The 19,924-nt window shown below is 47.6% G+C and overlaps 1 protein-coding gene across 1 annotated transcript in view; it reads right to left on the bottom strand.

Moving 5' to 3' along the window:
* The window catches only part of MYO10 (myosin X), a 227,099-nt gene that overhangs the window by 92,033 nt on the left and 115,142 nt on the right, over nucleotides 1-19,924 (bottom strand). The window contains exons 4-9 of the mRNA XM_029941062.1: nucleotides 19,325-19,512; nucleotides 6,983-7,117; nucleotides 5,006-5,130; nucleotides 4,533-4,546; nucleotides 4,331-4,415; nucleotides 3,638-3,741 (exon numbers count right to left, since the gene is read on the bottom strand). Coding sequence (XP_029796922.1) covers nucleotides 3,638-3,741; nucleotides 4,331-4,415; nucleotides 4,533-4,546; nucleotides 5,006-5,130; nucleotides 6,983-7,117; nucleotides 19,325-19,512 — 651 coding nt within the window. The remainder of the gene's footprint in view (nucleotides 1-3,637; nucleotides 3,742-4,330; nucleotides 4,416-4,532; nucleotides 4,547-5,005; nucleotides 5,131-6,982; nucleotides 7,118-19,324; nucleotides 19,513-19,924) is intronic.

Raw genomic sequence — 19,924 nt, 5'->3', positions numbered from 1 at the left:
AAATAATTTCTCTCTGTGAACATTTCAACATATTATACAAACAAATGTCCTTCAGCCTTAATGGAATATGATTCCTTCCCTTCCTTTGATCCAAAAACCTTTGGGACAAAACCTTCATGAAATTAAAATATGAAGGCATAAGTTTATTTATTTTTTATTTTAAAAAATACTTTTTTGAGAGACAGAGAGAGAGCCTGCGTGAGTTGGGGAGGGGCGTAGAGGCAGAAAGTGGGGAGAGAGAGAATCTCAAGCAGCCTCCACCCTATACTCAGTCCAACATGGGACTTGATCCCACAACCCTGGGATTATGACCTGAGACAAATTCAACAGTTGGACACTCAGCTGACTGAGAACAGTGCCTGGCATGCAGCAGGTGCTCAAACACGTTGAATGTATAAAACTAGCTTCAACCTGAAGAGTTCTGTGTCTCTTTTTCACTCCTCCCGCGTCCTGCTGGTCCCAGAGTGCTGCATAAGGAGAACGGGGGGCTGGCTGGGATCGACGGGGCACTTACTGTATTCCCACATTACAGAAATTACGATTCTAGGAAGGTAGTCATAACTACGTAATCATAAAAGCTGATCTATTCACTGAAAATCCGATAACATAGAATGAGAAGATTAAAGTGTAGAATTCTGCCTCATGAGAGAACATTTTTTGTATATTTTGGCCTCAGCCTTCTTTCTGCACATGGAATTACTCTATGAATTATCATATATCAATTACACGTAAAAAAATTCTTTTTTAAATAAAAGCATTACCCAGTGTTGCAGCTTATCTTCCTCAGTTATAAAATAAATGTTCTATGTAATTAAAGAGACTTGGACATGTTTTGGTTGCTGTATGTAATGGATCTTATTTTATCAATAACACATTATTTAAGCCATCTCCCAATTTGTGATTCTTGCAGGTTTAGCTAAAGGGAGAAAAATCTTACTTTTTATAGAAAAAGAGTATTTTTCCTCCTTTCTGAAAAGGTGTACATCTTTTTCTTTTCTGACTGCATTGCTTAGAACTTCCAGAAGGTTAAAGTGACAACTGCATGATCCTGATTTTAATAAGTAGCAGCTAAGCTCTCAATTACATTTCTGGTAGGCTGACGCTAAAAAGTAACCTCAACGTAAATATTTAAGATTCTATAAATGAGGGGGAGGGGGTGGGGGAGGGGGACAGAGAGAGAGAGAGGGAGGGAAGGGGAAGGGGAGGGGGAGGGGGAGAGGGGATAATTATCAGTTATGCTATTAGCTTGGAACCTACCTGGGATTCTCCCTCTCTCTCCCCCTCTCAATTGCAAAATCACAAAATATTTAAATAATTAAACTTTCCGTCAGAAGATCAGATTCTAAAGGCCAAAACCTACTCTTTCAAGTGAAAAATAAGAGCCAGCAATCACTGTAGGCAGGGCAAGCCCACAAGTTTTACTGTAGCTAACAAAAAGAACAAAGGATTCTGAATCAGAAAACGCAGCCCCCAGAGGAAGCAGAGGAGCCGAAGGGGGTAACGTAACATCTCAGAAGCACTTGGGGAACAAGGCTGACCGAAGCCCAGCACGCCCTAGGGGCCAGTGTGCCCCCCAGTAGGAGACCTGCCGTTTTTGTGGATAATGATCTCTCTCCTGCCACACGTCCTTCTGTCACAAAGCATTGTTCTCCCGGCTTCAAGAAAGGAGAATAAAACGGGGGAAAAATTCCTGAGACAAGTCTTTCTTCACTCTTTCTACCAAAAGTAAGAATGAGTTTTCATATTTATTCTAACACAGAGTAAAGACAATGATAAACGAATTGAAATGGGATAAAGACGGAGTCGTGACAAATCCAGGGGAAAATGAAATTGGGAAAGAAAATTTAAAATACTTAAAAACACGTTTCATGAAATCCAATTGGCAGGGCCGAATCCCACGCCATCGGCATGGCGGTGACAGGTACTGTCGGCAGGGGCTTTTTAGTCAGCAGGGTCAAGAGAGGAGACTGGGCAAGAGAAGTCCAAACAGAGGGGAAGAGGATCCTGACATTACAGCCAATCCTGGTTTTAATTTCATTTCCAATTTAAGACATGAAAACATGATGTATGATATATATCCGTTTTAAAAAAATACCCTGATTTCATTCCACAAGGCACTTTTATGACCTAATCTAGAAGAGTAAATGGAGATATCAAATAGAGAAGCGTCGACAGCTATTAAGATAAGAACCTGATAGATAAATCTGGGGTGGACCAGAAGCAGGTACCACCCACCTGCCTTGTGGTTTAAAGTCTTTGGGGGGCATCTGGGTGACTCAGTCAGCTAAGCGTCCAACTTTGTGATCTTGCGGTTCATGGGTTCGAGCCCCATGTCAGGCTCTGTGCTGACAGTTCAGAGCCTGGAGCCTGTCTTTGGATTGTGTCTCCCTCTCTTTCTCTGACCCTCCCCTTCTCATGCTGTCTCTGTCTCTCTCTCTCAAAAAATAAAACATTTAAAAATAAATAAATAAATAAAGTCTGGAATTAAACTGTTTCCACACCACCTCTTTTGGGTACTGTGTATGGTTAGGCTGGTCACCCACCTCTCTGGGTTGCAGAGTGTAGACAACTGTGATTCCGACCCTCACAGGGTTCGGAGCAATGAGAGCGATGGCCCGTGGAAGTCCGTGCAGTAAGGGCTCAATGTCAGCGGCGTTTAGGATGGTGAATCCTCGCTACGTCACTGTCTCCTACAGCTACTTACAGTATTGACTCTGACATTGGCAAAACCTACTGGCCGCTCTCGATCAGGTGGGGCTGTAAATAAAGCTTCACGACCAGGCTTCCTAAATGTTGTGACCTTATCACAAGTCCTTGTGATACCAGAAACCACAGGACCCTCACACATCCACACCTCAGAAGGGTAAGTGATCACTGTTCTTGCAGTCAGAATTCGTTGTCAGAATTAGGCTATGAGAAACAAACGAGATCCTAACAGTCACTTGGTCTAATGGTTGACAGATTTGTTTTCAGTCATGGAAATGGTTATTACAAACACACACACACATATAACATGTACATATTTAATAGTAACATATACAATACGCAATACATAATATATAGTACTATATACTAGATATATACATTTTTTTGTAAGCTCAAAAGAGAAAGCTTGGCATGATCCAATGTCAAGCCTATGATTTTATTTTTTAATACACTGTTCCAAGTCAACCTCCCATCTGTCCTGGACTGCACATATATTCACCCAACTTTTTTTTTAATGTTTTATTTATTTTTTAAGACAGAGAAAGAGACAGCATAAGCAGGGGAGGGTCAGAGAGAGAGGGAGACACAGAATCTGAAGACAGGCTCCAGACTCTGAGCTGTCAGCACAGAGCCTGACGCTCGGCTCAAACCCACGAACCATGAGATTATGACCTGAGCCGAAGCCGGATGCTCAACTGACTGAGCCACCCAGGCGCCCCCACCCAACGTTTACAGAAAGAGGATTCTCTTCCAGTCTGGAACAGTTTTTCTCATGACTTGGAATAAGAAGAAAGTACCTATTCTCACACAGCAGTGCAAATGTAATTACTTCATTAACAAAGTATTTTTTGAAACAGAAAATGAAGGTGGTCACTTATTTTTTTTAAGGGGTTGTTGTTCTTTAAGAAGGGAAAAGAACAAAGTAACTTACAATCACTTCCCTAAAGGACTGCTGGTCACTGATTGTCTTGTCTTGGACACATCCAGATTGACTCAAGTAGTGGTAGTTTTCTGGCACAGATAAATAAAACTCTTCTACAAAAAGATAAAGAAAAACATGACATCAGTACTTGACTGGCAGGATAAGACAGAATGGGAGAGCGTTTTCACTTTGTAGGTTTAAAAAATAAAGTATGTAAATAACTCTATGCTAGCAGTCTATTAGAATTTTTAAAAAGTTCTGAATCATTTAGAGAAAACAAAAATGATTTCATTAAATTAGAAGGCGTGACAGAAAATTTAAAAAATAACTGATGGGGACCCTGTTTTGGATGTTCTCTTTTAAAAATTGAACGTTCAGAAATTAGCTTTATTTGCATGTGGTTTAAAAGTAATGCAGTTACAATGCATTATATGGTTTTTTACCAATATCGTAGAAGTTGGAAAAGTAGCAAGATTCCAGAAAAACCCAGAGAATTTAAGACTTCTCTACTGATGATTCCCCCCTACATTATTTGCCTCTAAAACAGACTCAGCACCTTTTGGTTCTGTCTCTCTCTCATACATTTTATTTCAACCGATGGAACACCATCAAAGCCCAAAGAGATGTCTTTCCATCTACTGATGGGCTTTGAGGGAAAACGAGTTGCTGATACGTAATTCTCTGCTGGGCTCCCACACTCACCTCTCTGTTCATGGTCTAGCCCTGCTAGCAGTGCATAGAATATGTGGTAATTCCTTTCGCCGGGGTTTTGCCTCACTACTCGGTTCTGTGGAGATAAAGTCAGATTTCTACTCAGAGAGGTTTCCTCTGTTTACGTAACACAAACCAATAATTTCCAAAAATCATTACGACCGAAGAAAACGTGGATAAAACATTTACTTACTTTTTCTAATAAATCTTCATGTGAAAAGTAACAGCAAGTCAAGGAACAAAACAAGAATATCCCATGCTCACTTACTCTTCAATTTTCTATTCTCCGAGACCCAAATAAGGACAGAGCCCTAGTCTTTGACACAGAAACTTCCAGGGTCAAGAGACAAGCCAACAGAGAGTAGACTATTTCACTTAAATCCAAGTCAAAAGGACACGTGGCATTCTCGGAGGTGCCAAACTATTTGACGGAATTCATTTCAGACAAAAAACCCCCGATGCTTGAGGATGATTCTAATTTTCCAGATTATAGGCAATATCTGCTTTCTAAAAGAAACATGGTGACGTCCGAGAATCATTAATAGGGCCAACACAGTAACATCAGAGCAGTAACTGAAACGTTTCGCCTTCTTTAACTGGTAACCGAGGACAGTCTGTACTCGGAGCGCCAACTACTCAAGGCCAGAACTAGATGAAGCAGGATACAGTCCACGATCCTCCCGCCCTGAATGTTGCCCTTCTGGCAGACGTTCAGCTGAACAAACTTCCCAAAGCGACTGGAGTTGTTGTTGTGCGTGGTCTTGGCGTTGCCGAAAGCTTCCATGATGGGGCTGTGACAGGAGTGAGGACAACTCGGTTATAAAACAAGTCATGAGATGTCAATTTCCACGTACTGACTCGGGGCCAGTAATCCTGCAGCGACTGAACGGTGGCAGACGGTAAGGACACGCATGATGGGGATCATTTCATAATGTGGAGAAAACCTAATCACTACGATGTACACCTGAGATGAACAGGATATTGTAGGGCATTATACTCCATGAAAAAAAAAAGCAGTGAGGACGGCAGCAAGTGTCAATTAGGGAAGACCTCACTAAAAACAGCAAGAGCGTTCCTCTCAAATATCTACATATACAATTGCAGGAAAAGTCTGAGCTCGACAGGACTTACAGCGACTGGATTTATTTACAGAAGAGCCAGATTTTCAAAGCCCCCGCTGAAATGGGTTTATTATCCTATCCATTTTGGATGAGAGATTTTACAGCTTGCAGCGACACAGGATGCTAGAGTTCAGGGAGTCACTGTGGCACAAATCAACTTGGGCTTATATACATAAGCCAGGAATGGCACAGAAAAAGACTCCTCCCCCCCAACGCCCCGACTTAGATTTCAGCAACTGAAAAAGCCCCAGTCCTGGGCATTTCACCCATTTCTTGTCTGTCCTGGGGCAACTCATTTATAAATAACTTCTTTGGGTCTCCTCCACCTGTGAAACGGAGTCAGACCAGATCGGGAGATGGCAAACTTTTCTGTAAAGAACCAGGTAATAGATATTTGAGGCTCTGTGGGACCCGTGGTCTCTGTTGCAAGCACTCGGCTCTGCTTGGAAGCAGTTACAAACAATATGGAAACAAGTGAGCATGTCTGTATTCCAATAAAACTTTATTTACAAAACAGGCTGCAGCAAGATGAAAACATTCTGAAGACGGATGGTGGTGATGGTCGTATAACAATATGAATGCACCTAACGCCATGAAGCTGTATGCTGAAAAAGGTTTAAAATTATACATGTTATGACTTTAAAAAAGCATATTAATGTTAAAACAAAAAGAGGCCACAGGTCTGCTGACTCCTGGACTAAATTGTAAGTAATGGGATCTGTAAAGTCCTTACTGGTTCTAAAATCCTGTAAGGCACAAATCAGATGTTTGGCAAGTGCATATTTAAAATAAAAATTCAGGGGCACCTGGGTGGCTCAGTAGGTGAAGCATCCAGCTTCAGCTCAGGGCATGATCTCACGGTTTGTGAGTTTGAGCCCAGCGTTGGGCTCTGTGCTGACAGCTCAGAGCCTGAAGCCTGCTTTGGATTCTGTGTCTCCCTCTCTCTCTGTCCTTCCCCCCCACTGCCTCTCTCTCAACAATAAACAAACATAAAAAAAATTTAAAATAAAATAAAAATTCAGATGCTACCTCCCCACACAGCCCTCTTTCAAAGGCTCCCTGCCATCAAAGGTCTCAGAGATCTTCCGCCACGTCAGAGGCGACAAAAGTGCCATCTTGCCACCATGGTGCTTCCAAAGGGCTGGGTGCTGAGGAGAGGTCCTGCATCGCTGTGCTAAGTCCTAACACAGGGCCAGACCCTGAAATTTCCGCTCCTCACAAGGCCTCCACAAAAGTGAGTCACAGGCTTGCTGTAAGAGGAGGGTGCGGGATGTTCCTCTGAATCACTCAGTCACCGACTCAGACCTGGCCCAGGGGTGGGAATGAGCAGAAGGACGGGGCGTGGGGGGAGTGGTCAGGTTATCGGAAACGCTAGGCATGTTGGGACTTCTCCCGGAGGCATTGTAAATGAGAAGAAAAAGAGAAAACAGACCAACAGATTATAACTTGTCCTTAAATGAGCCAACAGGGAGGACGGTAAATCCTATTCACTTGAAATAAGGAACAGGATGAAGAAATATACCTGCTTTCAAGAATGGCCTGCTCCACACAGGAGGTCTTCTCTGTCAGGGACAACTCCAAAGACTGCTGACTGATGACCGATAAAAACTTGAGGATCAATTTGGTGCTTTCAGTTTTACCCGCCCCGCTTTCACCGCTGCAAAAGAAAATGCACAAGCTTGGACTTCTAATTACAAAGAAGAGAGAGAGAGAGAGAGAGAGAGAGAGAGAAGAAAAGAAACCAAACCCAGTTTGATCCATGTCCCTGCAGTTTGTCCACAGAACACCAGTCGGGAGGTGGGCAAACGGGGGGTGAAATGTCTGTCCTTGTAGGCAAGCTGAAGGGCGGTCACAGCTCTGGCCACACCATTTCCGACACCGCAAAGGCCTCTCTGGCGTTGGAGGTAAACAGAACCTCCCCGGCTAAGTTAAGGTAAGAGGCTGGAAGGCGCCCATCCTGCAAGGGAGGCCCTGAATGAGGAAGGATCTCTGTTTTGTTCACTCGGGCACCCGAGCCAGCAGCACCGGCTGGAGAGGGGGACTTGGTAAACACTTGTTACACGAACAGGCCCATTAACAAAATCTCTCTGGGAAACTGAAAGCAGCCAAATATGCCTAACAATGCAATTATTCATAAGTGCGATTAAGGGGACATGGGAAGGACCCCACAGGTACTCAGCGCCACTGAATCGCTTTATCATCACTTTCACAACAATCCTACCAGGGAGGCTGCGGCCAAGCGACCGAGTCAGGATGTGACACCAGGTCTGAGTCCGACAGCCCGCAGAGAAGGGCGAGGGAGCACGGCAGTGCGAGGGGAAAGGACGCTGGTGAGAGAAGCAAGCAAGGTTCAAGCTGCCCCTTCACAGATCGGCAAACAGGAGTCCCACAAGGAGGAAAGGGAAGGACCTGGGTCCGGAGCCGGATGAGCTTGGGAAGACCCTTGGGGGGCGGGATTCCTGTTGGGTCAGCTGCACTGAGGGCAGAGAAAAAGCCTACACAGGATTGGGTCTGATGGCTCAGAGGCAACCCCAGGAGATAGGAGACAGAAGGCGGAGGCTAAGCTCATCAAGGTGGCCTGGAAGGAAGACGGCTCTGGAGGTGATGTTCCAGGAGCGCAGGGGCTCTTGGGAGACTAGCTGTTGTCTGGTAGGCAAGTCCTGGACAAGCTCAGCCCTGCTGGACATGGCCAAGGGGGCATGGAGGTCACGGATGGATGGAGTCACTCAACTGCGTAAGGCACCATGTTCGGTACTGGGTGGAGAACGGAAGTGGTAAAAGACAGGGAACTTGTGAGAAAAGTAAACTAAAGGTCTACGCACAGAACAGCAATACCAACGATATATCAGAGCAGCACCTTAACAACCGCTAAACGGACGAGATACACAGATGAGCGCCCCATGGTCCTAAAAAGGCTGCCTTAGTTGAATGTCAAGATCTGGGAAATTATGGAAGAAGAAGGTTGCTGAAATGGCAAATGCTTAGCCACATGTAATAAAGGAGAGGGAATGACTCACAGATGACAGCAGCCGTGTCCGGCTGGGCACCCCAGACCCACGGGGCATCGACGTGGGTCTAGGCACGTCTCAGTAATCCCATTCCCTCTGCGAGTCACGGGGTTGGCCACGGGCAGGCGTGGGGCCTCCAGCCAGAGAGGCTTCATGTCCAGCACGCTAATAAGGGCTCCTGGGAAAACTGTGCACACACAAGAGACACACATCTCCTTTGCTGCAGACAGCACCTGGGAATCCACACCTATCTTGAGATAATAAAGCAAAAGCCAAGAATATCAGAGAAGACCCAGGAGGAGTGGCTGAATCCACACACTGAAAGTGCCCTGCCCCGTGTGTCTGAGTTAGGACAGCTCTGCTGGGTTTTCTACGACCAACAACCAGAAGTTTCCTAGTACAGCGTTTAGCGCGCATCTTCACATCACAGGCACCGGTCTAGACCAGCCTCTGGCACAGAGCACATCCGCCAGCGACTCACTGAATAAGTAACATAAGCTAAGAGAGAAAACTGCCAGGAGAGATTTAAGTAATTCTTGATATTTGAAAATATATATACATCTAGCTGTTGATGCTATTAAAACACACACACACACACACACACACACACACACACACACCTTAAAGGCTGAAGTTCTCTAGTTAAAATGTATGAGACAGAAATTTTGTTACATGTTCCCCGAAAGCACTTCTTTATCCTCTGGCACAAGAAAGTGGACGACGCGTCAACCTCCCTGGCAGTAAGGACAGCAGTCAGTGAGTGACGGGACTGGACGTGGCCAACGGAACAACAGAGCAAGAGGAGGATGTGCCATTTCCTTGTCTGGAGGGAAAAATTCCCTTCTTCATGGTCCTCTGGGATTTACCTCCCATGCCCGCCACCTGGGTGCCCTCAGGGTTGACACATCTCTATACACAAAATGGCACACAGAATAAAGTCAAGTCTTTTACCTTCCCATGTGCGGCTGTGAAATGACCAAGAAGTAAAGCTTTCCTCTGTTATGTCCCTGAGATTTTGGGGGGCTGCTTGTTACAGCCATTAGCCTACCCTGACAAATGGCGGGCAAAAATACAATCACGGAGCAGACACTGTTCAAATTCAAGAGCAAGACTTGGTCAAACAGAAAACCTAACCCTCTCACTGCCACGAGCCAGTCATGGTATGGATCCACAGCAACCTGCAGCCCCATCTTCCCTCACTGGAGCAGACGCGCTTCAGGCACCTTCTTTAAGAACATCTTTTTCTGGTACAGAATTAAAACTTGAAACAAAAATAAAACGCCGACTTGCACAGTGCTCTGTGACCCTAGTTCTCAAACTTGGTGCCATGTTAGAATCACGTGGTACATCTCTAACCTGAACTGCAAGGGGTAGAACTCAAACGTCAGTATTTTAAAAGAATCTCCAGGTGCGCCTGGGTAGCTCAGTCGGTGAAGCGTCTGATTCTTGGTTTTGGCTCAGGTTATGATCTCATGGTTCGTGGGTTCGAGCCTCTCATCGGGCTCTGCACTGGTACCATGGAGCCTGCTTCGGATTCTCTGTCTCCCTCTCTCTCTACCCCTCCCCCACTTGCACGGTCTCTGTCTCTCTCAAAATAAATTAATAAAACTTTAAAAAAAAGGAAAAAAAAGACACAAAAATAAAAATTTCCAGAGGAGTCTACCATGAAGCCAGGTTTGGGAACTACTACTCTTGAAAGCAGTGTCACAGAATCCAGATAGGACTGTAGCAGGAGCTAAGAGGTGACAGCTACTATATAGTGAGCGTGGAAGTGTTACGTGAACAAGGCGGAGAGTAAAGTCTTCTGATCACAAGGTGCCAGGACTCTCTGCAGGTCGTATGGTCATGTAATCCTGCCCTTGCCCCTGCCCCCGATTTTAACCTTCCCCATGAAAAGTTTATTGAGGGTCAAACCAATGTAACCTTTGAAGCAATGGAGAAAATGCATCTCTGCAGGTCATTCCTTCCCTCCTTAAACACCTGCACACCTACTATGTGTTAGGCTGCCCTAAAGGCTCGGAGAGCACTGATGTGCAAAATGGCACGGTCTGTGATCTAGCAGCACAAAGATACTAAACAAGGAGTCACGAATCTGCCAGAGGACAGGACAGTTCATGATTCAGACGGGCAGGAAGAGTTCCGTAAAGACCTTTGATGGGAGCTGGGTAGGGCGGTGCACTGATATTTAGACCAAAAAATGAACACCTGCACAGGCGATAACTGGGTGAAAATTGAAGGGAGGGGGAGACCCACAGGAGGACCCTGACCAGGGCCTTGGAGGAAGGAGAAGCAGACAGCAAGGCCAAAGTCCAGGGAACGGAAGGGATGACAGCAGGCTCCCACGGAGAAGTCGAGGCTTTCTAGTCAAGTGTGGAACTAGGTCTTTTAAATAGGGAAGGGGCGCCTGGTGGCTCAGTTGGGTAAGGGTCCAGCCTGATTTCAGCTCAAGTCATGATCTCACAGGTTTGTGAGTTTGAGCCCTGTGTTGGGCTCTGTGCTGACAGCGAGGAGCCTACTTGGGATTCTCTCTCTCTCTCTCTCTCTCTCTCTCTCTCTCTCTGCCCCTCCCCACTTGCTCACTCTCTCTCTAAACAAACATTAAATAAGAGAGTAGGGTGGTGAGGAAGATCATGAATCACCCCTGATCCAGACACTTTCAAGTTAACCATCATTATTATGATCTATGTGGCATATAACATACATGCTAAATACATGTGATGGTGTCATTATTTATTATAAGAAATATGTCTTGGGTCTTCACCCTCCTTTCTGACAGAGTTCCTACCACACTCAGAATTTCGTAAGTGATAACAGCAATTAAAATGTCATTACGCAGCTAACGAGGTGACTTTTGGGAAGCACCCAGGTAACCAAAGGCTGGGGGCTTGGTTGCCACGTGAAGTAACCACAGAATTAAAAGGTTGGGACTTTTTTTTAATTGTTTAAAATGTTTTAATTTATTTTTGAGAAGAGAGGAGGGGCATGAGTGGGGGAGGGACAGAGAGAGAGGGAAATACAGACTTTGAAGCAGCTCTAGGCTCTTAGCTGTCAGCACAGAGCCGGAGGCGGGGCCTGAACTCAAGAACCACAAGATAATAAGCCGAAGTTAGACAACCTATGGAGTCTCCAAGGTGGCCTGAAGGTTGGGACTTTCAATTCCTCCCCCCACCAGTGACCTTCGGGAGGGGAGAGGGGCTGGAGATTGAATTCAATACCCACACTCAATGATTTAATCAATCATGCCTATGTAATGAAGCTGGCATAGAAATCCAAAAAAAAAAAAAAAAAAAAAATGGGGGTAGGAAATGCCGGATTGCCGACCCCTGGAGAGAAGCTGATGGCCTTTCCCCCAGATCTCCCCTATGCATCTCTTCCAGTCCTGAGTCGTACCCTTTACTATGAACCAGTAACCCAGCAAGGAGACTGGCTTCCGGGCGTTCTGTGAGCCCCTCTAGCAAATTCATCAAACGAAGGAGGGGATCGGTGGGACCCTCCACCCTATAGCCGGTCCAATCAGAAGCGCAGGTGACAACATGGAACTGTGACTGGCGCTGAAGTGGGGGTTGGGGGGGCCTGGAGGGGGCAGTCCCGTGGGCCTGGGTCCTTAACCTGCAGGGTGGGACACCATCCGCAGGCGGCAGCATCAGAGCTGAGTTACCGGCCGGGTCACGTGGGGAATACGACACACGCACGAATGTCGTGGCACGGTGAAACCCGGAAGTAGACACACACTTCCTTCCTCGCTACCCGTGATCACAGAACGAGAAAGCCAAACTTAAGAACACAAGCAAAAACTAGGACACTAAAACAACCCACCCCAAATCCAAATCAACAGGACTCATTCGAACCCGCCGGTTAGCGTCCCTCGGCCGCAGCTGAAGAACTCTGTGTAGGGGGACGGCCTCGCCACGGGTGTGCGGAGCCTGGCGGGTCTGCCCCACCGCGGGCGGCCTGGTGACTCAGTTGTTCCGCCCCGTTCGTGCGACAATCACGATGTTGTTATGACACCGCCGCGAACAGTGAGCCACACTTACACACCCTGTCCTGCATTTTTCTCATTAGCCCCTGGCAATTACAGTCCTAACCCTTGGCGCCAACTTGATTGCTAACACAAACACGGGCTTCCGAGAACACGTGTTCTTTACATGAACCCAAATGAGCTTGCCCTGCTAAAAACAAAGCAACGACGACCATGAAAAGAAAAAAGAACCCAAATCACTGCTATGGGGCCTCAGAGGCCAGACTCAAAGTTTTGAGACGTTTTCATAGGCAGAAGCAATGTCACCAGACAGTTTTGAAGCAGGAGGGTGTCCTGATCAAGTTCAAGGCTTTAAAGAATGGCTCTGGGCGGACTATGGAGAGTGGTGAGCGCACGGAGGGAGGCAAGAGAGGAGGCAGGGAGGCAGATGTGAGGACAGAGGGCGGCAGAGATGAGAAGTGATGGTCCCCGGGAAAGATGGAGGGTGGCCCCAACTGCCCTGGTCAGGGGGCGGTGACAGCCACATGCAGGGTGACTCCTGAGAGCCAGGGGGCTTGCCCTGCGGGATGACAGCACTGCAACACACGCGCGTGGCTGTCAACACCCGGTGAGCAGGCTCCCAAGATAGGGGTGCTTTCCTGCGCCCAGTTTCACCTTAACGGGGGTGGGAGGTGGCCTGTGGAGGAGGAGGACATCTAGTTCCCAGAAGGGCTTCTTGGTCTCAGGCCTGTGACCAGAGGGATGGAGGCCACCGACTGAGCATGAGGACAGGAGCAGAGGAACACGTTTCTGGAGAAGCATAGGACGAAGCAGGACATGCCATGAGCCACCCCTGTGCGGGGACCTCGGGGGTCAGAGGAGAAGCTCGAAGGGGAGGGGGGAGGCGGCCGAACCCAGGGAGTCTGCGGCCCGGGGAGGGAACGGTGGGGTGCAGGCGAAGCCGGTGGAGGACGACTGGGGAGCACCCAGACAGCAAGGAGGAGACCCAGGTGACGGCGCACCTCGGAAGGAGCAGGGAAGCGTGTGCTGTGAGCGCAACATGGAGCTGAAGGTGCCAAGGTTTTTAAAGGATGGAACATACTAGAAATGCCAATGATCCAGCAGAAATGGAGAAATCCGAGGATCGGGGCGGGGAGGCTCAAAGAGCAAAGTCCCCAAGAAAGAAGAGAGGAAGGATTCAGAACCCATCGGAAGGAAAGGGCCTCTCATGTGCATAAGGCCCTCGGTCCACCCACACCAGGCTAGTCTCCCGGACCCCTGCGCTGGTGCCAACAACTGTGGCCCCAGATCTGCTCTGCTGCCTGTTTTTATAAATAAAGTTTTACTGGAACACAGCTCAGATTTCCATCTGCTTAACTGCTGACGGGTGCTTTCAGACTCTAAGGGCAGAGTCGAGCAGTTTCTAACAAGACGGACTCACTCACAGAGGCTGGAGTGTGTACTCGCTGGCTCTTTATAGAAGGCCTTGCTGACACCTGACAGACATTCTCAATCCTGGGTGAACCAAATTCTTAATTCACACGACGCTCGCAAGGTCTACGTCAGCCGCTCCCTTGCTTTCCAGAAGACTCAGACGAGTCTGAGCTCACACAGGATTCAGTGCACAGCCTTTGGCAAGCAGGACAAAGCCCCGGACGTGCGCCCTGTGCCAGGAAGCAGGATTCTGCTCGGAAATGACACACGGAGACTCGAGCTCAGTCCTGTGTCTCCTGCTCACAGCTGAGGTCTCTGGAAAGTCACTCAACAGCAGAGAGCCTCAGTTTCCCCACGGAAGGTGCCTCTTGGGCTTGTCTGAGGATTACGCACACATATATCTTTCAGTTCCCTTTCTGACCCCCACCCCTCGTGTCCCTTAGCAAGCCCCACAGCCGTATAGTCTATGTTCATTTTCTAAGTACCTTGGTTTTTCCAAATGCTTCTGTGTCCTTTTTCTCCTTTATGCCGGCCATATTCCCATCCATTCTTTGACTCATAATCATACACCCCTTTCTGTATGAAGTGCTGCCTGAATTCCTTCCTGAGGATCTACCACCACCTTCGTGAGCAACCATGTACATATTCCTATTACAGCATTTGGAGGCTGTATTGAAATTACATCGATCCGTTTCTTCCCATCAGAGAAGTTCCTGAAGACAATGATCGGATCTTATTCTTTTTTTCTTTTAATCCCCAAAGTCTAGCAGAGTAACCTGTCTGTGACAGGAGGATGATGCATGCCTCATGCCTGATCCAGATTGGTGTCTTTTTAAAAAGAATTTTTTTTATGTCTTTATTCTTAATCTATTTTTTTAACATTTACTTATTTTTGAGAGATAGAGAGAGACAGGTCCTGAGTAGGGGAGGGGCAGAGAGAGAAGGAGACACTGAATCAGAAGCAGGCTCCAGGCTTCGAGCTGTCAGCACCGAGCCCGAAACAGGGCTCAAACCCACGAACCTTGAGATCATGACCTGATCCGAAGTTGGATGCCCAACCGACTGAGCCACCCAGGCGCCTCTAAAAACGTTTTTTTAGTGTTAACTTATTTTTGAAAGAGCAAGAGAGCGAGAATGGGCATGAGTGGGGGAGAGGCAGAGAGAGAGAGGGAGACACAGAATCCAAAGCAGGCTCCAGGCTCTGAGGTGTCAGCACAGAGCCTGATGTAGGGCTTGAACTTATGGACCGTGAGATCATGACCTGAGCTGAAGTCGGACACTTAACCGACAGAGCCACCCAGGCGCCCCAGGTTGGTGCCTTTCTAATCCAGAATGCAAGTTTTGTTCACTCTTCCAATCTCATAATTTCTAAATATGTTACTAGAAATGGAAGAAGACAGAACACTTAATTATCATTCCAGGACTGAAAAGACAAAATTGCTCCAGGTTTGGAGAACAAGAACATGCAAAGGAAGCAAAGGTCCTACACCCAGCCGCTCTGCACAGCCCAGCTGCCGTGACAGCTGCTGAGTGCTGGCCCCCTACCAGACACTCGGACAGTGAGCTTCCTAGAAGACGCAGGCACAGGCCTTCCGTGAGCTCCACACCTCCAAAGGTCATATATACTGATAGGCCATAATATAGTAAACCCTGGCCAATCAGTGTGTGAGAAACTGAGGTCAGTGTAGAATGTACCAGATCAAACAAAATCAAATGCTGATCTTGCCAGTTAGGTGAAAAAAAAAATCTCAAGTTTTAAACATATATTCATATTTTTAAAAAGCATTTGCTTAAATGTGCACAAAAAGGCAAAACTAGAGCTTAGGAGCGAGCACAAACTTGTGAGGCCAACACAAAAGGCTCGGGCTAGAAGCCTAGAGACTCTGCATGGCCACCAAACAGCTGGGGACCTGGGCCAAGGGACCCAGGCTCGCAAAATGAGGAAATAATTGGTCTCTGAAGTCCTAACTCCAAACAGGCCTACTTTCTGGTTTTAAGGTATTTGCACGAGAAAAATGTTTTCAAAGGAGCGAAACACATTGTAGCCACCAGGGGGCAGACCATGCCTGAGAAAATCTACACAGGGCTCCAGTGACCTGAAATTTTTATTGTTATCCTCAATTTTCTGTAAATTCCCACAGCCCCACCCCCACTCAAAAAAACAAAACTGGGAAGATTAAACAAGACACACTTTAATGAAAACTATATTCTTAAAGACTCCATTTCCTAAGTGATTTTAGATAAATACAGGTACTCCGTTCACATCAGCATTATTCAATTGGGAGCCTTCTCTGCAGGATCCACTTGACCTCTACTTCCCACTTTATTTTAAATACCACAGTCATTGGCACGAAAATGCCAACCCCTTTCCGTTTTATCTCTCTCTCTCTCACACACACACACATACATACACACACACACACACACACACACACACACGATGATCTCATTTTTCACTTTCTTCCTAAGCTGTTCAGTCTAGCAAGTGACAGAGAAGTGAGCCTCTCATTTTTTTTTTTCCAATGAAAGTGAGAAAACACAGGCAATTATCAATGGCAAATCTTTAGGCATCTAAGTATGGAAAACAATTTGATCTTCTTTAAATAGATGAAGTTTTCTTTCTGTTCGTTTTATTAAATCATATTCTGCATGCTGAAATGATGATCTTAAATTCTAATTTCTGAGCCTTAGTGAAATCATCTGGAAGAGTCTTCAAACAGTGTGCCTGTGGTCATAAGGCAGCTCGTTTATCAGCAATGGGACCCTTGAAAGCCCCCTTCCCTTTTAAAAAAATATATTAAATAGTGTCATTTTGGTTAGCTGTAATTCAAAATGATTCCTATTTACTTCATTAACTAAACAGACAGCCCCTCTGTCCACATTATTTCTACCACCCAGGGCACGAGTACCATAAAAGCAATAAAGAAAAGAGAGCGGATCTGTCCAGAAACTTCCCTCCCCTACATGAGGCAGAGGTTGAGTGAGAGAGAGGAAGGCGCTGAATGTTCTGCTATTCTAGGGATCTGAATTCTGACCTGTAATAAATGCCGGGACCCAAGCACCATAACGGGTAGAACCTGTTGGTAGGAAGAATGTAATCCCTCAAGCAGTTTTCTGTGCGTGGCTCCGGCAGGTCTTACAGAGCAGACTCGTACAGTAAAGGGCTGTCGGAAGGTCTCGACAAGCTGATGCCTGGAAAGTTCCTGGCACAGTAACCCCTCAAACCCCGTTAGCGCACTCATCTCCACGCACATACCACGTGGGCCGGCGTCTCCCCAACATCCTGGGCTGGGGCACCTTCTGGATCCCCTCCCTAGGGTCTCTGCCTGCCCCTCCCCTCCACCTACCCTCCCTACACGTGAGCTGGGGGGCGGGGGCTGGTCAGGGAATTCGGGGTCCTGTGGCCACTGCTTACCTGCCTGCATCCGGATCAGGCGGTCCCGTCTAATCTGGGGCTGCGAGGTTAGGGCTGACTGGCCGCAAGTCTAAAGCTAACATATGGCCCTCCATCTGTCCCCCTTCCATTGAATCAGAAAGCCGGAGGGGGGAAGGAGGGTCTAATTTATCATCTCGTCTAAATCCAAACAGCCTTGTCCTTCCCCTTGGAAATAGAATTATGGGGCGCCTGGGTGGTGAGCGTCCAGCTTCAGATCAGGTTGTGATCTCATGGTTTGTGATCTCATGGTTCGTAGGTTCGAGCCCCGCGTCGGGCTCTGTGCTGACAGCTAGCTCAGAGCCTGGAGCCTGCTTCCGATTCTGTGACTCCCTCTCTCTCTCTGACCCTCCCCTGCTCACGCTGTCTCTCAAAAAAAGAAAAGAAAAGAAAGAAGAGAATTATTGAGCCACGAGTTGGGAGTAGAAAGTCACAGAAGGCACAATCTTTCACACCAGCTGTTTGGTAGCTACGGGTTCTCAGTGACGGCAGCCAGGCCAGGAAAGCATCTGGGGGTCCGACTCCGTGGGAAGCTCACCCGTGGGGAGGCTTGGCACACGCAGGGATGATCACCCCGGGGGTTATAAGAACAGAAAGATCCAGCTGGACGTCACTAGAGTTTAGGGATGAGCCAATCTGAATTAGTTAATAAGTCAGATTAATCTTGTTTAATGTTTATTTTTGAGAGAGAGAGAGAGAGAGAGAGCGAGCGAGCACACACATGAGGAAGGGAGGCACAGAGAGAGAGGGAGAACCAGAATCTGAGAATCTGAAGCAGGCTCCAGGCTCTGAGCTAGCTGTCAGCACAGAGCCTGATGCGGGGCTCGAACCCATAAACTGTGAGATCATGACCCGAGCCGAAGTCGGACACTTAACCGACTGAGCTACCCAGGCACTCCTTTTTAATGGTTTTTAAATGTTTATTTTTGAAAGAGAGACAAAAAAGAGCAGGGGAAGAACAGAGAGAGAGGGAGAACAGAGTCTGAAGCAGCTCCAGGCTCTGAGCTAGCTGTCAGCACGGAGCCCGATGCAGGGCTCAAACTCAAGAACTGTGAGATCATGACATGAGCCGAAGCCGGACACTTAGCTGATTGACCCGAGGTGCCCAGGAAATATTTTTAAGGAAATACTCTATGGTTTTTTGAGAGGATTCCTAGTGACAGGGTGTGACAGCGGCTCTTCTGGTAGATTACTACATGAGAACAACTTGGCTGAAACAGAGACGTCAAGACCCTATTCCTTTGCCAGAAAAAGTGAACTAAACCTGACCTTCCGTCATGCCCCAGCACACACCCAGCAAGTCCCTTTTCCGCAGCTAATTCAAAGGTGCGCTTCGGCAGCACCGAATTCAAAATCATTCAAATTCTTAAATTTGGGAAAGTCTATGTAACCTTATCAAATCAGAGAAAAAAGATCTCTTGCTCAAATATACACTGTCACTCTAGAATACTATAATATTATATTTTTTGAGAGCAAGTGAGGGAGCAGGGGAGGGACAGAGAGAGGAAGACACAGGATCCGATGCAGGCTCCAGGCTCCAGGCTCTGAGCTATCAGCACGGAGCCCGAGTGGGGCTTGAACTTACCAACTGTGAGATCATGACCTGAGCCGAAGTCAGATGCTTTACCAACTTAGCCCCCCAGGTGCCCCTCTATAACTTTTTAAATTTGAAAGACTTGCACGTTTTCCTAAACACACAAAAGGACCATGCCACAGACCAAAGAATAATTAAGGCAAGAAGGCAGGAAGGCAGGAAGGCAGGAAAAGAAAAATGGAGTGATTCTTCTCTGAGGCCAAGAGCCAATAGCTGGTGCATCTTGCTTTTCTCTAAGTGAGCGTGGGTCTTTTGAAGGTTGTAGTGATTAAAGAAAACTCCACTGGAGAAACTGAGGCACTCAGTAAACGTGTCTCTCACAAACTCAGGAGCAGGGTCTGGGGTCTGGGGGCCGGCCGTGCAAGCAAGCCGACAGGACACCAGCTCCCCGAGTGGCCCCCGTCCAGCCCCCCACCAGCCGCAGGGCCGCCGGTTACCTGATGAGGACACACTGGTTGTCGTGGCGCTTCCACAGGCAGCGGTAGCACTCGTTGGCGACGGCGAAGACGTGGGGCGGCAGCTCCCCCAGGTGGCACCTGCTGTAGCACTCCATGGTGGCCCGCTCGTAGAGGCCAGCGATGGTCTTGTAGGGGTTCACGGAGGCGATGATGGAGCCGATGTAGGTCTGCAAGCACACGGGACGGGAGACAGAGGACAGCAGGTTATACGGGGCACTGGGGGGGGCCGGGGGTGCGCGCATGCGCGCGCCGACAGACGCCCAGGGTCTGGGTGCGGCTCCGCGCTGGCCCACTCTCGGAAGGGGAGGGCTGTCACAACTCCCCAAAGCCACCTGTCCCGAATCCACCTGAATGTGCATGAAGAGGGATGCCAGGGCTCTTGCCGCACACGTTCTTCCGGGATGTTTCTGGGATAACATCTGGTCGTTCCGCACAGAGAGAGACATTTCGGAGAGGACCCGCAGGGAAAGGTCACCCGGAGGCCCCAATGCCTGCTCACCGTCCCAGGGACAAAGGACTGTGCACATCCCATCGTCCTGGTCAGTGGCCATCAGGAAACAGCGGAATTAAAGGACTAGA

Source organism: Suricata suricatta, chromosome 6 (assembly GCF_006229205.1).
Source record: "Suricata suricatta isolate VVHF042 chromosome 6, meerkat_22Aug2017_6uvM2_HiC, whole genome shotgun sequence".
In the NCBI taxonomy this organism is placed as follows: Eukaryota; Metazoa; Chordata; class Mammalia; order Carnivora; family Herpestidae; genus Suricata; species Suricata suricatta.
The sequence above is the reverse complement of the archived record's forward strand: the minus strand, read 5'-3'. Positions and strand labels throughout refer to the sequence as shown.